The sequence below is a fragment of the Heterodontus francisci genome, chromosome 10, assembly GCF_036365525.1.
Source record: "Heterodontus francisci isolate sHetFra1 chromosome 10, sHetFra1.hap1, whole genome shotgun sequence".
NCBI lineage: Eukaryota > Metazoa > Chordata > Chondrichthyes > Heterodontiformes > Heterodontidae > Heterodontus > Heterodontus francisci.
Window position 1 is genome coordinate 42,436,650 of NC_090380.1, and position 23,940 is coordinate 42,460,589.

At 44.0% G+C, this 23,940-nt stretch overlaps 1 protein-coding gene across 1 annotated transcript in view; it reads right to left on the reverse strand.

Moving 5' to 3' along the window:
• The window catches only part of LOC137374171 (uncharacterized), a 56,911-nt gene extending 34,034 nt beyond the window's left edge, over window positions 1–22,877 (reverse strand). Inside the window, exons 1-9 of the mRNA XM_068039956.1 lie at window positions 22,759–22,877; window positions 22,473–22,635; window positions 22,035–22,137; window positions 19,695–19,751; window positions 16,199–16,336; window positions 15,865–15,983; window positions 8,610–8,792; window positions 6,189–6,345; window positions 5,941–6,102 (exon numbers count right to left, since the gene is read on the reverse strand). Of these exons, the coding sequence (XP_067896057.1) occupies window positions 5,941–6,102; window positions 6,189–6,345; window positions 8,610–8,792; window positions 15,865–15,983; window positions 16,199–16,336; window positions 19,695–19,751; window positions 22,035–22,137; window positions 22,473–22,635; window positions 22,759–22,849 (1,173 nt within the window). The 5' untranslated portion in view covers window positions 22,850–22,877. The remainder of the gene's footprint in view (window positions 1–5,940; window positions 6,103–6,188; window positions 6,346–8,609; window positions 8,793–15,864; window positions 15,984–16,198; window positions 16,337–19,694; window positions 19,752–22,034; window positions 22,138–22,472; window positions 22,636–22,758) is intronic.
• Between the last annotated feature and the right edge of the window lie 1,063 nt (window positions 22,878–23,940).

The following is a 23,940-nucleotide window of genomic DNA, read 5'->3' on the forward strand; positions in this document are numbered from 1 at the left end:
TAACCAATAATGTAAAATAAAGGCGTGGACAAATGGATTTGTATTGTATAAACATGAACTGAATATGTTGATCGGTGTGCCTGCTTGTAGGACACCCGATCTTGCAAGAACGTTAAATAAACTTACTTCTTCAGAGTTTGACTTGGTGTAAATTATTATCAAGTGGGCTACGTTTCTCACAATTGGGGGCTCGTCCGGGATCTCTTCATCATTGCCGGGACCGCGGCCGACGACAGACGAGAAGACGCGTCCCATTAATTTATAAACGGTCTCGTTTCTCTCGTTGGTAGCGGACCCGAGTAATCGACTGAAAATGATCCTAGGGAAGTCACTCTGAACGAGTATTTAGTGCGGCAGGTACACACGTGAAGTCAGGCAACTCCGTGCACGGACCAAGGTAAGAAAAACGACTTTTAAGTATTATCTTGGTGACTTATGGTTAACTGTAGGATAAGACTTTCTAAGTACCAAAAGTCCTTGAGGAGTGAATTTTACAGTCCTGCAGTATAAGACCCTTCAGCTAGGAGGTGAGTACTGTAAGGTATAAGACCCTTCAGCTAGGAGGTGAATACCGTAGGGTACAAGACCCTTCAGTTAGGAGGTGAATACTGTGGGACAGTATAAGACCCTTCAGCTAGGAGGTGAGTACTGTATGGTATAAGACCCTTCAGTTAGGAGGTGAATACCGTAAGGTATAAGACCCTTCAGCTAGGAGGTGAATACCGTAGGGTACAAGACCCTTCAGTTAGGAGGTGAATACTGTGGGGCAGTATAAGACCCTTCAGCTAGGAGGTGAATACCGTAAGGTATAAGACCCTTCAGTTAGGAGGTGAATACTGGTTAACTGTAGGATAAGACCTTCTCAGTACTGCAGTATAAGACCCTTCAGCTAGGAGGTGAGTACCGTAGGGTACAAGACCCTTCAGTTAGGAGGTGAATACTGTGGGGCAGTATAAGACCCTTCAGCTAGGAGGTGAGTACCGTGGGGTATAAGACCCTTCAGTTAGGAGGTGAATACCGTAAGGTATAAGACCCTTCAGCTAGGAGGTGAATACCGTAGGGTACAAGACCCTTCAGTTAGGAGGTGAATACTGCCGGGTATAAGACCCTTCAGTTAGGAGGTGAATACCGTAAGGTATAAGACCCTTCAGCTAGGAGGTGAATACTGTCAGGTATAAGACCCTTCAGTTAGGAGGTGAATACCGTAAGGTATAAGACCCTTCAGTTAGGAGGTGAATACCGTAAGGTATAAGACCCTTCAGTTAGGAGGTGAATACTGTCAGGTATAAGACCCTTCAGTTAGGAGGTGAATACCGTAAGGTATAAGACCCTTCAGCTAGGAGGTGAATACCGTAGGGTACAAGACCCTTCAGTTAACCATGCGAAATAAATCGTCTAAAAAGGAAGACGATGGGAGACAAGGAAAGTCTGCCGGCAACATCCCTCCAGAAAGTCCATTGGGACGGATGTTGGAGTATTGGGATTTAGAGTCAAAAACCAAGGAGAAAAAGACCCAAATATGATCTAAGGACAGCAAGAAGGACCACCCCTAAACCCGACGATAACGACGACGATAGAGATAGAGAGTCTCCTAAGACAATGATGCCCTTGAGAGAGGTACCAATAGGAAATAATGAAATTGGATTTGTTAGTGCACCATTAACGTCAGGAGAGGTAAGAGTGTTTAAAAAGGAAATGAAAGTCCTCGTAGAAGACCCCTGAAAATTTGGGAAAGAGAAAACCCTCCCGGGGTAGGGGGAAATGAACCAGCTGAACAAAAATACCCTAATCAAGACCCGCAGTGGCAGAACAATAATATCGGCCATAGGGGCCAGATGAAAGACCTTAGAAATCTGATAGTAAAAGGCATTGTTGTAAACAAGTAGTTGAAGCCCCTGCAAAACTTATGCCTTTACAGAGTTACCGCAGGCCCCTCTTATGGCACAAGCAGGCGGCGTATTGAGTGCGACCCCTCTGGGTGTTGAAGGCTTTTTCTAGACAAATAGAGACCATTAAAGGCACCTAGGTGGGATCAAAGGATTGATTTGTAAAAATGTTTTGAAGAATCAAAAGGGGGGACTGTGAGAACAGAATTTAGATTTTAGAATTTTTAAGAACAGAATTACATGGGAACATTTAAGATGAAACAATTAATCAGTCATGTATTGCTAACAAGCTAGCTGACTTCATAACTTCAGGGCTGCAGAGGCAACTTGGCCTTGCAGCTGGTACAGCGAGAGAGAGAGAGAGAGAGAGAGAGAGACATTGTACTTCAACAGCACTCTTCTTATCACCCAGACATGACAATCCTAGGGAAAAGTTAGAATGAAAAACATACCGACCAGGCTAATACACACCCCCTTGTTAGAGGGTGGCTCAGCCTACCCTTCTGATTCAGCAGTTGCTGAGTTTTTTTATATTTGCTTTTAGGCATGGCACAATGCTTAATGGGAAATATAGCAAAGTTAGGAATAGTAGCTTTGCTGAGCTTTGATTTTAAGTGGCAGAAACCACAATGAAATAGCTAAAAGGGATGGCCAGAGTGTGTACAAGCTGTGGCAGCCACAGCACTTCAGACCAAGGAAGTCATTTTACCTCGAAGCTATTGCAAGAAATAGTTAGGGGATTGGGAATCCAATGGGACTTCCATACCCCTTGGCACCCTCCCTCTTCAGGGCGGGTGGAAAGAATGAATCAGACCTTAAAGAAACACCTGTCCAAACTGATACTTGAAACAAGGTTACCCTGGACAAAATGTTTACCTATAGCGATACTCAGAATTCGGACAGCCCCTAGAAAAGATGTGGGACTGTCCCCCTATGAAATGCTATTCGGATTACCCGATATGGGAACCAGGGGCAAGATGCCAACCTTAGAAACTAAAGATTCGTTTCTAAAGAACTATATACTGGCGTTGTCTTCCTCATTGTCATTCCTCAGGAAGCAAGGCCTGTTAGCACAGACACCACCTCTCGAATTTGCAGTGCACAAGATCCAACCAGGAGATTGGGTTCTGGTGAAATCGTGGAAAGAGACTAAACTACAACTGAACTGGGAAAGACCATACCAGACTCTCCTAACCACTGAAACAGCCATAAGAACGGCAGAAAGAGGTTGGACCCACTACACAAGAATCAAGGGGCCGGTACAAACCCCGGCCGAGGAAGGAACTTGGACAACCGAATTAACAGAAGAACCATTGAAAATAAAGCTAAAAAGACTATGAGTAACGAACTTTTTTTTTAATATAACGGCGCGAGCGCGGAAATACTGTCTGTAATATTGTGTGCCTTCTCTCTTTCTTTTCAAAAGTAGCCAGGAAATAAAATGGGTTGGATGTTTTTGTATTACCCACTTCCAATTAGACAACAAGGTGTTTGGAGTAACAGTTAGAGAAGGGAAAAAGAAAGGTGAATTAAAATGTTGTTTTCAGGTAACAATAGATAAGACTGGTAAACCATCTAACAAACTAAAAGGGACCTCTCATAACGATCCTAACATAGTAAAAATAATAGAGGTAAAGGACCTGAGAATTGAGATAGAAACCGGTTACGGGGACACAAATGCCTGGGTAGAATGGATAAAATTACCTGTAAAAAGTTTGAACAAAAACAATTGCTATGCTTGTGCATCTAGTAGACCGATAGCTCAAGTAGTACCTTTCCCGCTGGGGTGGGAGCGTGACCGAAAGGGCATGGAATGCATGTTAGCCCGATATCAGGATAAGACGGCTTGGGGTATTCAAACTTGCATATCCTTGTCAATAATGTTCCCTCCCCTAGAGAAAAAGGATTCAAGGACTCCCCCTTCATTTTTAGCCACCAGTGTGAATCACACATCATGCGTATGTCGACACGGTGCGGAGCTAACCAGAAATATGGGAGAGTTGAAGTCATGCATAGAGACTGAGGACGTAACTGGAAGAGTCAGGGGAGGGAACTAATCAACATTGAATGTCCCCAGAGCGGATTTATGGTGGTATTGCGGAGGAAAAATCCTGAGACAGACCCTACCCTCCCAGTGGAAGGGGACGTGCGCAATTGTTCAATTGGCAATACCATTCACCTTGGCATTTGAGAAACAAAAGATAATAACGAGGGAAAGGGGTAAAAGGGAAGCGATAGCGAACTCTTTTGACGACCAGGTGTACTTGGATTCCATAGGGGTCCCAAGAGGGGTACCTGATGCATTCAAGGCCCGAAACCAAATAACCGCCGGTTTCGAGTCTTTGTTTTGGTGGGTCACTATTAACAAAAATGTAGATTGGATAAATTATATTTATTACAACCAACAAAGATTTATAAATTATACTAGAGATGCGGTAAAAGGTATAGCTGAACAATTAGATGCCACTAGTAGAATGGCTTGGGAAAATCGACTGGCTCTAGATATGATCTTAGCAGAAAAAGGAGGCGTGTGTATAATGTTAGGAGGGAAATGTTGCACATTTATCCCAAATAACACAGCACCCGATGGTTCAATCACCCGAGCACTGCAAGGGTTAACAACTTTAGCAGAGGAGATGGCCGAAAATTCAGGAGCAGTCACTTCCCTGACGGGGTGGCTTGAATCCTGGTTTGGAAAATGGAAAGGCATGATAATCTCGGTTTTTACCTCCCTGATCATGGTTGTCGGAATACTAATAGCCATCGGGTGTTGTATTATTCCTTGTGTAAGAGGGCTGACACAGCGATTGATTGAGACAGCTTTGACGAAGCAGATGTCAATACAAAGAGGCCAGGAAGAGAGTATGTACCTGTTAGGTAATGACAAAGTGGATAGTATCAACGGAAATACAGACATTGAAAAGGCGGCTGAAATAATGCTCAGAGGATTTGAGAGGACATATGAGAACCCTCCGCAGTATGTAGAAAACAACAAGGATTAAGTAAAAGAAAAGGGGGAATTGTGAGAATAAGAAATACTGAAATGTTGTTTCTACAGCTTGTGGAAAATTACCAAGAAGTCATTTGTGCACAACATAATGAAATCACTGAAAAAGAGAACTGATAAGGATATGTCAGTGGAGACCTTAAGACAGTACATCACTGACAAAGAGAACTGATAAGGGTATGTGGAGACCTTAAGACAGTACATCACTGACAAAGAGAATTGATAAGGGTATGTAAGTACAGACCTTGGGACAGTACATCACTTAAAAATTGTGCTTAGGCAGATAACAGAGAAACAGCAAGAGTTAGAACAAAGGATGTAGTGAATAAGAAACTGCCCCACTAAGATAAAGGCTGACAGCTGCAAGTTAAAACACACAATGGAGAGCCAAATAAGGTAAAACAAAAACAAGAGTTAGGGGCTAGAAAGTTAGAGTAGGGGGAGAAGTAAACAGAGGAGGAGACTGTAGCAACCATAGGATAGGTTAGTGTCGTAATACGTTATAACCAATAATGTAAAATAAAGGCGTGGACAAATGGATTTGTATTGTATAAACATGAACTGAATATGTTGATCGGTGTGCCTGCTTGTAGGACACCCGATCTTGCAAGAACGTTAAATAAACTTACTTCTTCAGAGTTTGACTTGGTGTAAATTATTATCAAGTGGGCTACGTTTCTCACATGTGTAATGCACTTTCAGAAATTACTCAACAGTAAGCTCTTAGCACAACTGATCTACATAAAAACAGTAAACTTGGGATCTCTGGTCTGTCCACAACAAAATTGTGAAAGCTGACAGTAAATGCTACACTTCCCACCCCATTCCCCAGGTGTTTACTGTTGTTTTCTCACCAACACCAGAGATCAGAAATGCAGAAGCTCATTTCAAGCGTTTGTCGCTGCTTTCCCTTTAGTCCAATGCCTTTAGTCTCCAGCCGGCGTTAACAGCTCAGTGTCATTTGGAGGAAGTACCTGGCTCATTGTAAAAGACCTCATGTTATCTCTGACCAGGAATGCACGGGAGACTCCAAGAGGATGCGATTACCTCACTCATTACTGTCGCGATGAACTTCAACACTCTTCCAAAACTCCCAACAAAGGGAAAATTAAAGTACGTAATTCCAAATTGGACGTCCCGAAAACTTTGCCCACCCTCCTTCCCTGCCTTCCAGCTACCTTGTCCGCTGAGATTTACTTTCGCTGCCTCCTGTTACCGGGGAAACCGATTACATAACATAAAGTGTGAATGACGAGCTGCGTGTGGCGCCGTTGCTGTGGCAACAGTGTTCTCACCCCCCACCCCTCCGCGTCGCAGCCGGATGGTGCGGTCCAGAAGGGAGGAGTCACGTGTAGCAGGGCGAGAAACATAGGGCAGCGATACTGGGATTGGGAATACCACAGGAACTGGGAATAAAACTGAATGCGAATAACAATGTAAATGGGAATAACACTGGAGGACATGGAATTTTACAGGCAGTAGCACTCGAACTGGGAATACTACAGACAGTGGGACTGGGAATAACACAGGGGACGGGATTACCACAGGTATTGACACTTGGGAGTGGGAATAAAACTGGGACTGGGATTGCCACAGGGTTAGTGGCTGGGGATAACACAAGCATTGGCAATGGAACTGTGAACTGGTAGTGGAAATAACATTGGGACTGGGAATATCACAGGAAATGTCAATAACACATCAGTGAAGATGGGAATATGAGTATCACAGGCAGTGGGAATAACATAGGCAGTGGAATATCACTGGCAGTAATACTGTTAATGAAAATATCACAGGCAGTGACAATGGGAATAACATTGGGAATGTGAATATCACCTGAGATGGAAATAACACTGGGAATGTGAATATCATCTGCAGTGGGAATGGAAATAACACTGGGAATGTGATATAACAGGCAGTGACACTGGGTGTGGGAATAACACTGAATGTGAATATTATCTGCAGTGGAAATGGGAATAAGACTGCAAATGTAAATTTCACAGGCAGTGAGGGTAGGAATAACATTGGGAGTGTGACTATGACAGGTAGTTACACTGGGAAAGAGAATAACACTGGAAATGAGAATAACAGACAATTATACACTGGGAATGTGAATATCACAAGCAGTCACATAGGGAATATAATAACATAAAGTGTGAATGACGAGCTGGGAATGGGAATAACACAATCAACCCGGCCAATTACCGCCCCATCAGCCTACACTCAATCATCAGTAAAGTGATGGAAGGTGTCATCAACAGTGCCATCAAGCGGCACTTGCTTAGCAATAACCTGCTCAGTGGCGCTCAGTTTGGGTTCTGTCAGGGCCACTCAGCTCCTGACCTCATTACAGCCTTGGTTCAAACATGGACAAAAGAGCTGAACTCAAGAGGTGAGGTGAGAGTGACTGCCCTTGACATCAAGGCAGCATTTGACCGAGTATGGCATCAAGGAGCCCGAGCAAAACTGAGGTCAATGGGAATCGGGGGGAAACCTGCTGGCTGGAGTCATACCTAGCGCAAAGGAAGATGGGTGTGGTTGTTGGAGGTCAATCGTCTCAGCTCCAGGACATCACTGCAGGAGTTCCTTAGTGTAGTGTCCTAGGCCCAACCATCTTCGGCTGCTTCATCAATAACCTTCCTTCAATCATAAGGTCAGAAGTGGGGATGTTCGCTGACGATTGCACAATGTTCAGCACCATTCATGACTCCTCATGTCCGTGGAGAAATGCAACATGACCTGGACAATATCCAGGCTTGGGCTGATAAGTGGCAAGTAACATTCGCGCCACACAAGTGCCAGGCAATGACCATCTCCAACAAGAGGGAACCTAACCATCTCCCCTTGACATTCAACGGCATTACCATCGCTGAATCCCCCACTATCAACATCCTAGGGGCTACCATTGACCAGAAACTGAAGTGGAGTAGCCATATAAATACCATGGCTGCAAGAGCAGGTCAGAGGCTAGGAATCCTGAGGCGAGTTACTCACCTCCTGACTCCCCAAAGCCTGTCCACTATCTACAAGGCACAAGTCAGGAGTGTGATGGAATACTCTCCACTTGCCTGGGTGGGTGCAGCTCCAACAACACTCAAGAAGCTCGACACCATCCAGGACAAAGCAGCCCACTTGATTGGCACCCCATCTACAAACATTCATTCCCTCCACCACCGACTCACAGCGGCAGCAGTGTGTACCATCTACAAGATGCACTGCAGAAATGCACCAAGGCTCCTTCAACAGCACCTTCCAAACCCGTAACCTCTACCAACTAGAAGGACAAGGGCAGCAAATGCATGGGAACACCACCACCTGCAAGTTCCCCTCCAAGTCACACACCAACCTGACTTGGAACTATATCGCCGTTCCCTCACTGTAGCTGGGTCAAAATCCTGGAACTCCCTTCCTAACAGCACTGTGGGTATACCTATCCCAAATGGACTGCAGCAGTTCAAGAAGGCAGCTCACCACCACCTTCTCAAGGGCAATTAGGGATGGGCAATAAATGCTGGCCTTGCCAGCAGCGCCCACATCCCATGAACGAATAAAAAAAAAAATCACATGCTGGGAATGGAATAACAGGCAATCATGCACGGGAATGAGAATGATAGGTAATCACACATTTCAGCCGGGATTTTGTCTTCACGACAGGGGTTTTGACCACCGGAAAAAGCGCTGGTGTGAGCCCCGCCTTGCCTCTTCTAGGGAAGGCCCACCAAATCAAGTGCCATTTAGTCACTTCAGCAGACAGTGGCAGGCCTTCCCTGGGATCAAAGACACCGGAGATGGAAGTCCCGCCTGCTGGGAGCTGCTGGCCAATCAGAGGTTGGCAGCTCTTTAGCTGAGCAGTGCCAGTGCGGAGGTGTTGGCTGCTGCCAGTACTGGGCTCACCTGAGACCCTGGAACCAGTCCACAGGTAAGTCACAGCGGGAGGGTTTTGTGGGGTGGGGGTCGCGGGGGTGTGGGCTCAGCAGCAAGGGCAGGTGGGTGGCTTTCAGCAGGCCCCCGCCTACCCGATGCCAGGTCCTCGTTCAGGCACTGTGCAACAGGCCTGCCCACTGCTGGGATAATTACACCAGCGGCAGGATGAGGTCCTTAATTGGGCATTAATTGCCCAATTAAGGGCGTCAATTGGCAGCGGGGCGGGAAGGCCGTGCACAGGCCCTCCCACCCTGGACTTAATTTGGGTAGAGGCAGGATTGTGGCGGGGATCCCCTCCGCCACCATCCCACCCGATTATACGCTCTCCTCACCTCCAAACCCGACATGGGGAGAGCATAAAATTTCCCCCTGGGAATGTAAACCTGACCATAAATCAAACACACTGGGAATGGGAAAAAAGTCGATAATCAAACAGAGTGTGAAGCACATGGTTTCCTTGTGGAGTCCAGAGAAACACTCCTGCTCCTTTAGGCCCAGAAGGACACTAAAAAAACTAATTTTGAAACGTCCTCTGGCTCTAGCCACTATTCTTGGCAGGTTTGGCCTGGGGGAAAGCTATCACTCAGGGATCATGTTAAAATGGCAGATTGGGCCCAGATTACATCATAGGACCCAATCTGTATATTTAAGGAGGACCACGGTGACTTGATGGAGTGCATTTGCCGCATGAATTTAGAAATGTAATTAATCAGATCAGGGCGGGAAAGGAGTGGGTAATTCCCCCATTCTGTTTTAACTGACCCCCATCATCTGGCTTTTTCCAGATGGGTAAGTTAAAATCAAGATAGATTATTTCCCTAGACAGATAAATTTTAACAAATTGAGTTCTTTAGTAGCACCTGGATCAGAGCACATAGATCTGCCACAGAAATTCATTGTATCATCAAATTTATAGTGGCAAATTCATGGTCATGTTGTCAATGTTGTTCATGCTCTGCCCATTCAGTGTAGCCTCCTTTGTAGTGACGAGCTCTAGAGACAAAATATAGAGAGTGTGATGTGCAAATATGAAGTAACAACTTCCTGTGAATTTCAAGGCAGTTGCACAATTTATACAAATATTCAGGCAACATACTTCTCACAGCTACAAATCCATCACTTTGACCTTATCCATTTGAGACTTTTAACCTCGTGTGATTAACACAGATAATGGATCCCAAAATCCTTGGGCTCGCTGATGTTATGGGAATATCAAAGGCCTGGCGGGACGGAAATTCAGGCAGGACCCAGAAATGTTGATCTCCACACGGAAGAAATCTGTTGCTGCATTTGCTTACATTACAACAATGATTGCACTTCAAAAGTACTTGATTGGCTGTAAAATACTTTGGGGCATTTTGAGGACATGAAAGGCACAATATAAATGCATTCCATGTCACTGTAAGTACAAGACTTGGCTTCAGTAACTCTACTGACTTTGTTTCAGAAGTAAAATTATAGGTTTTCATAGCAGTTTTCATTATATTTTAAAATGATTGGACTATTGTCATTTTAGTTGCATGTTCTGAGCAATGACCTGAATACTGTTGAGTCAGCTGTTAATCAACCTCCTTTGTTCAAGGGTTCACACCATGCTTCAAATCAGCATGAGATACTTTATAGTGGATTATACAAAACAAACTTTATTCATATAATAACATATGTGATCAATATATACCGTACAAAGGAGTAGTTTTCAGTTTCTGTATCTTTTGAAATCTCCAATTAATTCTGGAAAACCATGCTCCTTTATTTGCCTGCTTCAAAGCTGCAGTTCACAGATAAGACTGCGTGATTTATCTGATCTTGAATCCTTTCAAAGATGCTTTCCACAACCAAGGCTTCCTGATCTATCTGTTATTGAATTTTTTAAGAACTAGTTTTATTGACAACCTATCTTCCAAAATATCCCTCTCTACCATAGTTAATTGATCCCTTTGCCTAAGTTTATTACACTAGCCACTAAGTTATATATTAATCTCTCACGGTCGATGTCATCCCAATCATGAGTTCCTTGTTGTTTTATTGTTTATCTTAGAAAGCGTTTTGCTCTATGATCAGTTATAGCTATAGAGGTCATATTGAATATTAACCCTTAACTCTCCAACATGTTCAACAAATAACACATGGAACATAAAAGACTCTGAACGCTTTCTCCTATGAAATGATAAGCCCCACTGTAGTGTGGTGAAGAACATAATAGGAGTAGACGATATGGCCCAACGAGCCCCTCGGCCATTCAAGAAGATTGTGGCTGATCTTTTATCTTAACTCCACCTTCCTGCACTATCCCTATATGGCTTGATTCTCTTAGTGTCCAAAAATCTATTTATATCACTATAGGATATACTCAACAACTGAACATCCACATCCCTCTGAGGTAGGGAATTCCAAATATTCACAACCTTTTGAGTGAAGAAATTTCTCCACATCTCAGTCCTAAATGGCCAACCCCTTATACTTACTGGGATGGGATTTCCAAATGGGTAAGGAATTCTGGGGGTCCAGAAAGCTATGGAGTTACAGTGTACATGCTTTTTTCTCCATAGGATCTCCACTCAGAAGTTTCAGCCTGATTGAGAGGCTTGATGCCCTGTTGGGCAGAAAATGCTCCAGAAGAGGCTGCAGCCTAGGAGTAGGAAAATTCATGCTGCTGGGGTAGAGAGAGGGTGGGTACAGCATGGTTTGTAGGGTCAGGAGGTGATTGTGTGGTGTCGGAGACAGATCGGGGTCAGAGGTGGCTGGGGGTGGTGGTGGTTGGTGTAGGATTGCAGGGAGTAAAGCAGTTTAGTTTGGGGGGCTGGGAGAATGTCCCCCTGCTCCTCCTGGTCCACAAGCAATGCTAGGAGGTTACTTACCTCCTCCACGTAGCAGTCCTCACCTCCCAACTCCTGGGAGGGGGTTGGTTGCCCGCCCATCCCCCCACCCACCACAGCCCCAGCTCCATTAAACTGGAAGTGGGTGAGTTTGAGGTGGTTGGGGTGGATTTGAAATTTTTACATCCCACCTGATCTGAACCCACCCATCTTTGGGGGTTAAAATTCCCCTCAACAATCCTGGTAGTAGATTCTCCAGCCAGGGGAAATAACCCTGTCAAGCAATAAATGCTGGCCTGGCCAGTGACGCCCACATCCCGTAAATGAATATAAAAAAAAGCCCTCTAAGAATTTTATACATTTCAATGAGATCACCTCTCATTCTTTTAAACTCCAGAGAATCTATGTCCATTGTACTCAATCTCTCCTCATGGGGCATTATAACTACGCCACCACCACTCCTCAGGGGGAGGCGATGATGTAGTGGTAATGTCACTAGACTAGTAACCCAGAGCCCCAGGCTAATGCTCTGGGGACATGGGTTCGAATCCCACCATGGTCGATGGTGGAATTTGAATTCAATTAATAAAGTCCAGAATTAAAAGTTAGTCTAATGGTGATTGTCGATTGTTGTTAAAACCCAACTGGTTCACTAACGTCCTTTAGGGAAGGACGTTTGGCGTCCTTACCTGGTCTGGCCTAAATGTGACTCCAGACACACAACAGTATGGTTGACTCTTAAAAGCCCTCTGCAATGGCCTAGCAAGCCACTCAGTTGTATCAAACTGCTAGAAAGGAATGAAACTGGACAGACCACCTGCCATTGACCTAGGCACTGGAAATGACAACAACAAATCCAGCCCAGTCGACCCTGCAAAGTCATCCATACTAACCTCTTGGGGCTTGTGCCAAAATTGGGAGAGTTGTCCCACAGGCTAGTCAAGCAACAGCCTGACATAGTCATACACACAGAATCACACCTTGAAGACAATGTCGCAGACACCATCATCACCATAACAAGAGCAAAATACTGCAGATGCTGGAACTCTGAAATGAGAACAGAAAATGACGGAAATACTCAGTCGATCTGGCAGCATCTGGGGAGAGAGAAACAGAGTTAACGCTTCAGGTCTGTGACCCTTCATCAGAACTAGCAAAAGTTAGAAATGTAACAGTCTTTGAGCAAGTGAGAAGGGGGAGGGGGGAAGTAGGACAAGAAGGAAGGACTGTGAAAGGATGAAGTGGGGAGAGGTTAAATGACAGATGTCATAGAACAGAATGCAAATGGAGTGTTAAATGGTTGGAGCAAAAGACAACACCTAAGTCCAGAGAGTGTGCTAAAGGCAGAAAAATGAACATGTCTGTATGAAAGCAAAAACATGAAAAATAAGTTTAAGACCAGCACATGGTTAAAAAATAAATAAATAAAATTTTAAAAGAGCATATAAAAATGATAAATAAACAAAAAATAATGGGGCTCATGGTCTGAAATTATTGAACGCAATATTGAGCCCAGAAGGCTGTAGAGTGCCTAATCGGAAAATAAGGTGCTGTTCCTCAAGCTTGTGTTGATGTTCACTGAAACACTGCAGTGGGCCAAGGACAGAAATGTGGGCATGAGAACAAGGTGGAGAATTAAAATGGCAAGCAACCGGAAGCTCGGGATCATGCTTGTGGACCGAGTGGAAGTGTTCTGCAAAGCGGTCACCCAATCTGCGTTTGGTTTCCCCAGTGTAGAGGAGACCGCACTGTGAGCAGCGAATACAGTATACTAAACTGAAAGAAGTACAAGTAAATCGTTGCTTTTCCTTCTAGAGACGAAATTCCGTCTTCACACTGCGGGTACCCAACATCATGTTGTGTGGAACTACCACCGTGCTAAATGGGATAGATTTTGAACAGATCTAGCAAATCAAAATTGGGCATCCATGAGACACTGTGGGCCATCAGCAGCAGCAGAATTGTATTCAACCACAATCTGTAACCTCACGGCCTGGCAATTCCTCCATTCTAACATTCCCATTAAGCTGGGGGACCAACCCTGATTCAATGAAGAGTGCAGGAGGGCATGCCAGGAGCAGCACCAGCTATACCTAAAAATGAGGTGTCAATCTGGTGAAGCTACAACCCAGGACTACTTGCGTGCCAAACAGAAGAAGCAGCATGCAATGGACAGAGCAAAGCGATCCCACAACCAACAGATCAGATCCAAGCTCTGCAGTCCTGCCACATCCAGTTGTGAATGGTGGTGGACAATTAAACAACTGACAGGAGGAGGAGGCTCCACAAATATCCCCATCCTCAACGATGGGGGCGCCCAGCACATTAGTGCAAAAGACAAGGCTGAAGAATTTGCATCCATCTTCAGCCAGAAGTGCCGAGTGGATGATCCATCTTGGCCTCCTCCTGAGGTTCCCAGCATCACAGATGCCAGTCTTCAGCCAATTTAATTCACTCCGTGTGATATCAAGAAACGACTGAAGGCACTGGATACTGTAAAGGCTATGGGCCCTGACATCATTCTGGCAATAGTACTGAAGACATGTGCTCCGGTGACGCTATGGCTCTCTAACTAGCCGCGCCCACAGCCAAGCTGTTCCAGTACAGTTACAACACTGGCATCTACCCGGCATTGTGGAAAATTGCCCAGGTATGTCCTGTACACAAAAAGCAGGACAAACCCAACCTGGCCAATTACCGCCCTATCAGTCCCGATCATCAGCAAAGTGATGGAAGGTGTTGTCAACAGTACTATTAAGCAGCACTTGCTCAGCAATAACCTGCTCACTGAAGCTCAGTTTAGGTTCTGCCAGGGTCACTCAGCTCTTGACCTCATTACAACGTTGGTCCAAAGATGGACAAAACAGCAAAACTCCAGAGGTAAGGCAAGAGTGACTGTCCTTGACATTAAGGCAGCAGTTGACTGAGTATGGCATCAAGGAGCCCTAGCAAAACTGAGGTCAATGGGAATCAGGGGGAAAACTCTCCACTGTTTGGAGTCATACCTAGCGCAAAGGAAGATGGTTGTGGTTGTTGGAGGTCAATCATCTGAGCTCCAGGACATCACTGCAGGAGTTCCTCAGGGTAGTGTCCTAGGCCCAACCATCTTCAGCTGCTTCATCAATGACCTTCCCTCCATCAGAAGGTCAGAAGTGGGGACGTGCGCTGATGGTCTTCAGTACTATTGCCATTGACCAGAAACTGAACTCACCTGCCACAAGATGCAATGGCTACAAGAGCAGGTCAGAGGATGAGGATTCTGTGGCGAGTAACCCACCTCCTGTCGCCCCAATGCCAGTCCACCATCTACAACACACAAGTCAGGAGTGTGATGGAACACTCTCCACTTGCCTGGTTGGTTGCAGCTCCAACAACACTCAAGAAGCTTGACACCTTTCAGGACAAAGCAGCCCACTTGATTGGAACCCCATCTACCACCTTCAACATTCACTCGCTTCACCACTGACACACAGTGGCAGCAGTGTGTACCATCTACAAGATGCACTGCAGCAACTCACCAAGTCTTCTTTGACAGCACCTTCCAAACCCGCAACCTCTACCACCTAGAAGGTTAAGGGCAGCAAATGCATGGGAACACCACCACCTGAAAGTTTCCCTCCAAGCCACACACCATCCTGACTTGGAACTATATCGCTGTTCCTTCACCATCACTGGGTCAAAATCCTGGAAATCCCCTTCCTAACAGCACTGTTGGTATACCTACACCCCCAGGACAGCAGTAGTTCAAGAAGGCAGCTCACCACAACCTTCTCAAGGGCAATTCGGGATGGGCAATAAATGCTGGCCTAGCTCACAGCCCCCAAACGAATAAAAAAAACTCTCATCGCAGTAATCAATTTAGTGAACCTGCATTGCACCCCTCTAAAGCAAGTGTATTCTTCCTTAGGGAAGGAGACCAAAATTGTATACAATACTCCAAGGTGTGGTCTCACTAAAGTACCATATAATTGCAACAAGACCTCCTTACTCTTGTACTCCAACTCCTTGCAATAAAGACCAACAATATCATTTGCCTTCCTAATTGCTTGCTGTACCTGCATGTTAACTTTCTGCGATTTGTGAATAAGGATACCCAGGTCCCTTTGAATACCAACATTTGCCAGTCTTGCACCATTTAAAAAAACGTTCTTTTCTATTCTTCCTACCAATGTGGATAATTTCATGTTTTTCTACATTGTTCCTCACCTGCTCCCTTCTTATCCACTCACTTCACCTGTCTATTGCCCTTTGTCGCCTCTTTGTGTTCTCCTCACAGCTTACTTTCCCAACTAGCTTTGTATCATTAGCAATCTTGGATACATCACATTTAGTCCTCTCATCTAAGTCATTGATCTAGATTGTAAATTGCTGAGGCCTAAGCACTGATCCTTGTGGCAATTCACTGGTTACACCCTGCCTTCCTGAAAATGTTCCTTTCTGTTTGCTGTTAACAATCCATAATCCAAACTAATAAATTACCCCCAATCCCATGAGCCCTACTCTTGTGTTAGTTACAAGCTATTATGTGCCACCTTATCAAATGCCTTTTGAAATTCCAAATATACTACCTCATTGGTTTCCCCCTTATTTCCTCTGTTTTCAAATATCAAATATGATTTTCCTTTCATAAAACAAAATACTGCTGATGTTGCAAAGCTGAAGTAAAAATGGAAAATGCTGGAAATATTCAGCAGGTCAGATAGTATCTGTGGAGAGAGAGAAACAGAGTTAATGTTTCAGGTTGATGATTTTTCTACTTTCCATTATTAGCTGACTGACTCCCGCAGCTACTTTGACTACACTTCCTCCCACTCCACTTCCTGAAAGGACTCTACTCCATTATCCCAGTTTCTCTGTCTCCAGCTGTTCTGACAATGCCACCTTCCATACCACTGCTTTTGATATGTCTTCCTTCTTCCTTAACCAAGGATTCCTCCTCCCCCATGGTTGGAAGGGCCATTGACAGTGTCCATTCCATTTCCTGTACTTCTGCTCTCACCCCTTCCCCTGAGCACTCCCCCCAACCCCCAGAACCATGATAGGTTCCCCTTATCCTAACTTAGCATGCAAGCGCAGGGGATGTAACACCTGACTTTTTTATCTCCTCCATTCCCAACATCCAAGGCCCCAAACACTCCTTCCAGGTGAAACAGCAATTTGCTTGTACTTCTTTCAATTTAGTATACTGTATTTACTGCTCACAATGCGGTCTCCTCTACACTGGGGAGACCAGTTACAGATTGGGTCACCACCTTGCACAATACTCCATTCAGTCCGCAAGTGTGACCCTGAACCTCTGGTCACCTGTCATTTTAATTCTCCTCCTCACTCCCTCTCTGACCTCAGCCTCCTACTGTTTCAATGAAGCTCATGTAGGCTCAAGGAAGAACACCTCATTTTTCGATTGGACACATTACAGCCATCTGGACTCAGCATTGAGTTCAACAATTTCAGATAGGAACATAGGAACAGGAGTAGGCCTATCTGCTCCTCAAGCCTGTTCTGCCATTCAATGAGATCATGGATGATCTGTGACCTAACTTCATATGCCCTAGTTTGCCCCATATCCTTTAATACCTTTGGATAACAAAATTTAATTCTGATGATAGGTCGCAGACTTGAAACGTTAACTCTGTTGCTCACTCCATAGATACTACCAGACCTGCTGAGTATTTCCAGCAATTTTATTTCAGAATTCCAGCATCTGCAGTATTTTGCTTTTGTAAAAATCTATCCATCTCAATTTTAAAATTAACAATTGATCTAGCAGCAATTGCCATTTGTAGAAGAGAATGCCAAACTTCTACCACCCTTTGTGTGAAGAATTGTTTCCTAATCTCACTCCTAAAAGGTCTGGCTCTAATTTTTTGACTGTGCCCCCTAGTCCTAGACAGTTTTTTATCATCATCCCTTTTGTCATTAAATCTCTCTTGCCTTCCAAACTATCACAAACTTTCCCTTTGTTTCTTCCCCCTCATCCTTTGTACTTGATTAAAACCTATTATATGTCTCACATTTTTCAGTTCCGATGGAAGGTCATTGGCCAAAAAACAGCCAAAAAACATTGAGCTGGATTTTACTGCCCCTCGACCTCTGGAGTCGTGGCAGGGGTTGCGGGGGGGGGGGTGGAAAATGCTTTCGGGAGAGGCACGCCAGGGGCCTCAACGCCGGAAAGGCCTGGTCCGATATTGCTAGTGGCAGCAAGGCTTCATGGCGGCACCCCCCCTCCCCCCCACCCCCCCCCCCCCCCCCCCACTGCTCGATGACAGGACCAAAATTTAATTTAGTTAAATTAATAAATGAATTACTTTCCCGCCCCCACCGTCCATTCCGGTGCCATATTGGTGGCGGCAGCCAGCACTGCCGCACCTTCGGATCTCCATTTTCAGTGCAGGGGTGGGGAGAGAGTGGGTTAAAACTAATTTCATTGGTCTAGGGGGGTGGTGGGAAGGGGTAAAGTTTAAAATTGCTGAACATTGTGGGGGTGGGAGGTCAGGAGCACAAGGTAAGTTTATTGAGGGGGGAGAGGGCAAGTAATGAATTTGATATTCACTGGGGGGAGTGGTGGGAGAGGGTAGGGATAACTTTACTTAATTTTTTAGAATTAATTTTTCTTTAAACATCTAAATTAAATGGAAGGGCCGGACGCCCTATAAAAATGACGTCGGCGCCGGTACAGTGGTGCCTGGCGCTGTTGCCGTGGACGGACCTCCTGTCCCTCCATGTCATTGGGAGGGGGGGCAGTCCGCCCCAGCCATTTAAATGAGCTGCCGTGGTTTAATATCGTGGTGGCTCTGTGACAAGCAGTACCGCCATAATTTACGTTCGCTGCCGATCTTGGTGGCGGACATGTTCAATTCAGCCCATTAACTCCGTTTCTCTTTCCTTCAATGCTGCCTGTCCTGCTGAGTATTTCCAGTATTTTATGTTTTTATTCTCTTTCATAAAATCATGTTGACTCTGTTTAATCATATTATGATTTTCTAAGTGCCCTGTTACCACATCCCTAATAACAAATTCTAGCATTTTTCCTAATCCTGGTGTCAGGCTAATTGGCCTATAGTTCCCTGTTTTCCCTCTCCTCCCTTTCTTGAATAGCAGAATTACATTTTTGCCTTCCAACCTGCGGGGGACCATTCTAGAAGCTAGGGAATTCTGGAAGATCAAAACCAATGCATCCACTTTCTCTGCAGCCAACTTTTCTAAAAATCTAACATGTAGGCTATCAGGTCTACAGGATTTGTCGGCTTTAAGTCCCATTAATTTTTCCAATACTTTTTCTTTTCTAATATTAATTACTTTAAGTTCCTCTACTCCCCTTTGTGTGAAAGTTGCTTCATGATTTCCTTCACTTGGAGAAAATTCCTGACAGGGAATAGTCCCTGGAAACAGATGAGGTAAGTCTTCCTCAGCTGCAGGCCCAAGAAAACAGAGAACAGAATGTTTCCATCGCTGATTACTGTAGGACCTGTTAAAATAAAAGGGAACTTATCTCTTTTGGGTTCCCCATTTCCTTGCTGCCTTCTCTCTCAGATACTCCAGTCTGAGTGGGACTGGGCACAAAACCTATTTCTTCTTCTGGCTGCATTTCCTAATGAGCATTTGCATGGTATTAAGACAAAAAAATGAAGTGAGAGATGCTGTTACATTATTCCCACTTAATTTGCATCCCTGAGCAATATAAAGTGGATGGTGCATCACAGGTCTCTTGCCCTTTTTCTTCTCTTTGTGCACAGGGACTGAGTGTTGCTCAGCTACACAGCAGGGAAAATTGATTTAAGTATCTTCTACTTTTTGCTGGTTATGTTAACTCCAGTGGGGACCTTGGATTGCAAGTATTTATTCTATGGATCTACTCAAGTCACAGCTCACAGGTGCATGCTAGAATGGTTCTATAAACTAACCTAGGAATTGGTGCTTTGGAGCAGCCTGAATGGCAACCCAGAAACAGCAAGAGCCTGATTTTAATTCTAGGTAAGTGAATTGGTTTTGAATGAGTTAAAATTGGGCCCTTGCAAAGTACAAAGTTATTAATATTTGGAGTTGCCTTTTTTACAAGCTTACTTTCCTCAGCTTGGGCACCTGCAGATGGTCTTTCAGACCTACCTGAAGTACCTGTTTCTAGGTTAACATATAAAACAATTCCCTTAACCTAAATCATCAGATGAGCTCCTAATTGGCAAAGAAACCCCAAAATGGAAGGAAAGAAGCAGATCTACAGAAGATGGAAAATTATGATATCACTGACAATGTCTGAGAAACTTAAATCCAATTTTGACATCATATAGAGGAAGTGAAACAATTTCATACTGAATGTGATGAAAACCACACCTGCCAAGAATGAGGCATATTAATTTTGTCATATGGAACATTAGTTTTCAAACACTTACTGGACTGAAATATGGCTGTACCTGCATTTTAAAAGGACAATGGCTGGAAACATTTGCATTCTAAGAGACAGTTGCCTGGAGAAGACAATGGAACTGCTCCCTGATTCAATTAACCCACCCCACTGAGGGTGTCTGCTAAGATGGACAATCCACAAACCGCAGGAGCGGTTGTTCCAAATAAGGGGTTAGTCACATGACTAACCTGCTGGCCAACTTGGAGTTTTTGAATTGTGCTCACAGAACAGTTTGAGTCAGACTGCAACTGAACTTGAAGGAAGACAGCATCTCCCTGCCTCTCTCTCTCCCTCTCACGCAAAGACAGGGACCCATGGAAGAAACTAAGCCAAGACAGAAAACCATTGAAACACGTTTGAAAGAGTGCACTGGGCCCAACAAGATGGCAAGATTTCACTGCAATCAAAGATTTTACATCAAACTCAAAAGACCGTAAATGAACTCCAGCTGTTACTTCAAACCTTTCCCCTTGATTCTTTCTGCTCTTTTCTGTCTCTATTTATGTGTGTGTTCATCGCGTATACATGCTAGCATGGTCGTGTTGGGTATTTTAGTAGTTTTAACTGAATTAGAGTTTTAAGTTTAATAAACTTACACCTTTCTTGTTTAAATCTAAGAAATCCTGTCTGGTTGATTTCTTTGCCATTACAATTAGAGAGCAGTGAACAAGGATTCACTGAGGGGAAGCTAAAAACATGGTGTTTTAAAAATTAAACACTGTTTCGGCCAAACCAGAAAAAGGCTGAGAGGAAACCCCTAGACCCCTTTCTCACCAGGTCAGAACAGAAATTTGGGGGCTAGCGTCCGGATTCGACCCACAGACAAATGAGGAAATTGGAAGTGGGAAGTCAATTTGATCCCAATCAAAAAGAGAAAAGATTTCAATACAGGTTTTCTTGTGGTTGTGTGTGCTAGAATACTAACATGTCTGTGATTGAAGCCGGTAATTCCCCAAGCCAGGGTGAAGTAACTCGGGATAAGTTAAAAGCATTGTCTATGGAAGAGTTGAGGAAAATGGCTGAGCAGTGTGGGATCACTGCCCATGCCAAGGCTAGGAAGTCTGAACTCCTAAGACTAGTGGCCAATCATTTTTCCCTTGAATCTGAAGAAGCAGAAACAGGGTTAGAAATAGACCCCGACAGAGTATTGCTAGCAAAGATACAATTGGAACAGAGGAAACTTGAATTAGAAGACAGGGAAAGAGAAAGAGAGGAGAGAGAGAAACAAAGAACCGTCCAGAAGGACGTGAGGAAAGAGGAAGAGAAAGAGAGAAACAAGAGAGAGCGAAAGAAAGACAGGAGAGAGAGAAAGAGCAAGACCCTTCCAGAAGGAATGCGAGGAGAGCTGAGGCGGCTTGAGTTCACTAGGGGGCGACAGAATAACCCCAGTGAAAACATGGCCAATATGGAGGATCGTAATTCAGGGCTGGTTACCGAATTGTTAAAATTTACTCAACTGATCCCAAAATTCAATGAGGGAGACGTGAAGCATTTTTTGTATCTTTTGAAAAACTTGCAAAGCAGTTAAAGTGGCCAGCTGAGACTTGGACTCTGCTGTTACAAAGCAAGTTTACAGGAAAAGCCCATGAGGTTTATTCCCTGTTGCCAGATGAGAGTTCATTAACTTATGAATTGACAAAAATTGCTATCCTCTGGGCATATGAGCTAGTACCGGAAGCCTATCGCCAGAAATTTCGAACCCTCAAGAAGCAAGCTGATCAAACTTACCTGGAGTTTGAGAGAAGTAAGCAGCTGGCTTTTGACCAGTGTTTGAGGGCTCTTAAAGTGCAGCCCAGCTATGAAAATCTCAAAGAGGTAATTTTGCTCAAGGAATTTAAAAACTCACTTCCACTCTACATAAAGACACCTGTAAAGGAAAAGAAAGTTCATAGAGCCAGTTACCATTGTTATGTGGGTAAACATGGCAAGCATTTTGTCCACTAACAGTGGTGAGAATAATTAATTAGGTTGTTTTGGCATGTTGAAGAAGGAATTTTTACCATGTCCCTGGGAGAACCCCCTGCTCTTCTATTGAATTGTGCCACCAGATCTTTAATGGCCACCTGAACCAGTTGAGCAGGCAGCTCAGAGAAGGAGCGATAACTGCATCAAGAGGGAACAAACTGTTCTTGAAATTACTTATTTCTCACAGGGGTGGAAATGCCTCCCTATCATTAACCTTCAGTATTATCCTCAACAAAAGGCACAAATAATATCATGAAGTCATGCTCTTCGAATACTAGTGAACAAATGCTTAACAACTTGCATGAAATTTCTTTGTTTTCTGTTTTAGCGGAGGCATTGACCTATTTTAAATATCTTAGTAAACATTTTTCCTGTCACAAAAAAAATACAGTTTTTTATCTCTGTCATTTGCTCCACTGTGGAAAATAATTGTTCTGACCCTGACATTTTTTGATGTTTAGAACTGTACATACTTGGAATATCCCAGATTCCGAGCTGTTTCTAAGGCAGTAGCACTTCTTACACCTGTCCGAAACTGAAATACAATGTTAGCGTCCTCTCTTTTTGACTTCTGCAACTTACATGTCTCTTGAAATGTCTCAGCATCCATCCTAAGGGCAGTCTCAAGCTGACCTACTGTAAAAGCAAAATCAAGATCAGTAGGTTTGGCAACAAGAGTATCATTAGATCTTAATCTTATTGGTGAAATAAAAGCTACTGAAAAGTTAATTGATGTTGAACAATGAAACTTTATTTTACAGGGAATGTTGATTGAAGTGGGAATCTTGCCCTGAGCCACCTCCTCTGCCTGTCGCACATCATTACGTTGGATGTTATGATTTGCAATCATCTGCTTCAGCTCTTCATAAGACACCACCTTAGCTGGAAAACAAAAGTCATGGGGACACAAAATGAACTACAACTGTCTGTAAAATATTTACTGAATTAGATATGGGATAAATTCAGGATAAACAAAAAATGTGGCAATGTAACATGCTTTTCATCAGAAAAAGATACAAATACACAACAGGTCCATTTCCATCTGGAAAGAGAAATAACAATTCTGACAAAAGTCTCTACCCAAAACATTAGTCCAGCTTTTCTCTCAACAAATCTGATTTTTTCAGCACAGTAACTTGCAATCATGAGTGCCTTTAACATAGAAAAATATCTCAAGGTGCTTCACAGGGGCACAATCAAAAATGGACACTAAACCAAAAAAGGAAATATTAAGAGGGGTAACCAAAAGCTTGGTCAAAGATATGGGTTTGAAGGAGGATCTTCAATGGAGAAGAGGGAGGCATAGTGGAGGAGTTAGAAGCAGATGGGTTTAGAAAGTGAATTCTACAGTGTGGGGCCTAAGTAGCTGAAGGTGAAGGATGGGGGAGATGCACAACAGCTACAGACAGTGGCACAAGAGTGTTTAGTGGGAGAATGTTGTAAAGCTGGAAGACTTAACAGAGATAAAGGGGATGGGTAGGGGGTTCAGTAGGTGAATGAAAGTATTTGAACACAAGAATAAGGATTTTAAATTTGAGTTATTGGGGGATCAGGAGACAATGTGGAGCAGCTAAGAAATGAGCGACAGAGTTTTGGATGAGCTGACGTTTATGGAAGGTTGAGGATGGTAAGCGGACAGTAATCATTGGAATAGTCATGTCTGGAAGTCACAAAGGCATGGATGAGGCTTTCATCAACAGATGGACTAAGAGGCAGATGATGTAATGATGACTACTGTCTTTGTGATGGAGAGAATATGTGGTCAGAAACTCCGTTTCAAGTTGAAAGGATGCTAACGTCACAACAGACTTTACATAGAATTCCAAAATTCTTCCTTCCAAAAAGCCTTCAGCAAGGTGCTGCATGATAAATTAATGAATAAGGCCAAAGTATGCAGAGTCTGGGGACAAGTAGCAGAATGAATAGCTAGCCGGCTGCAAA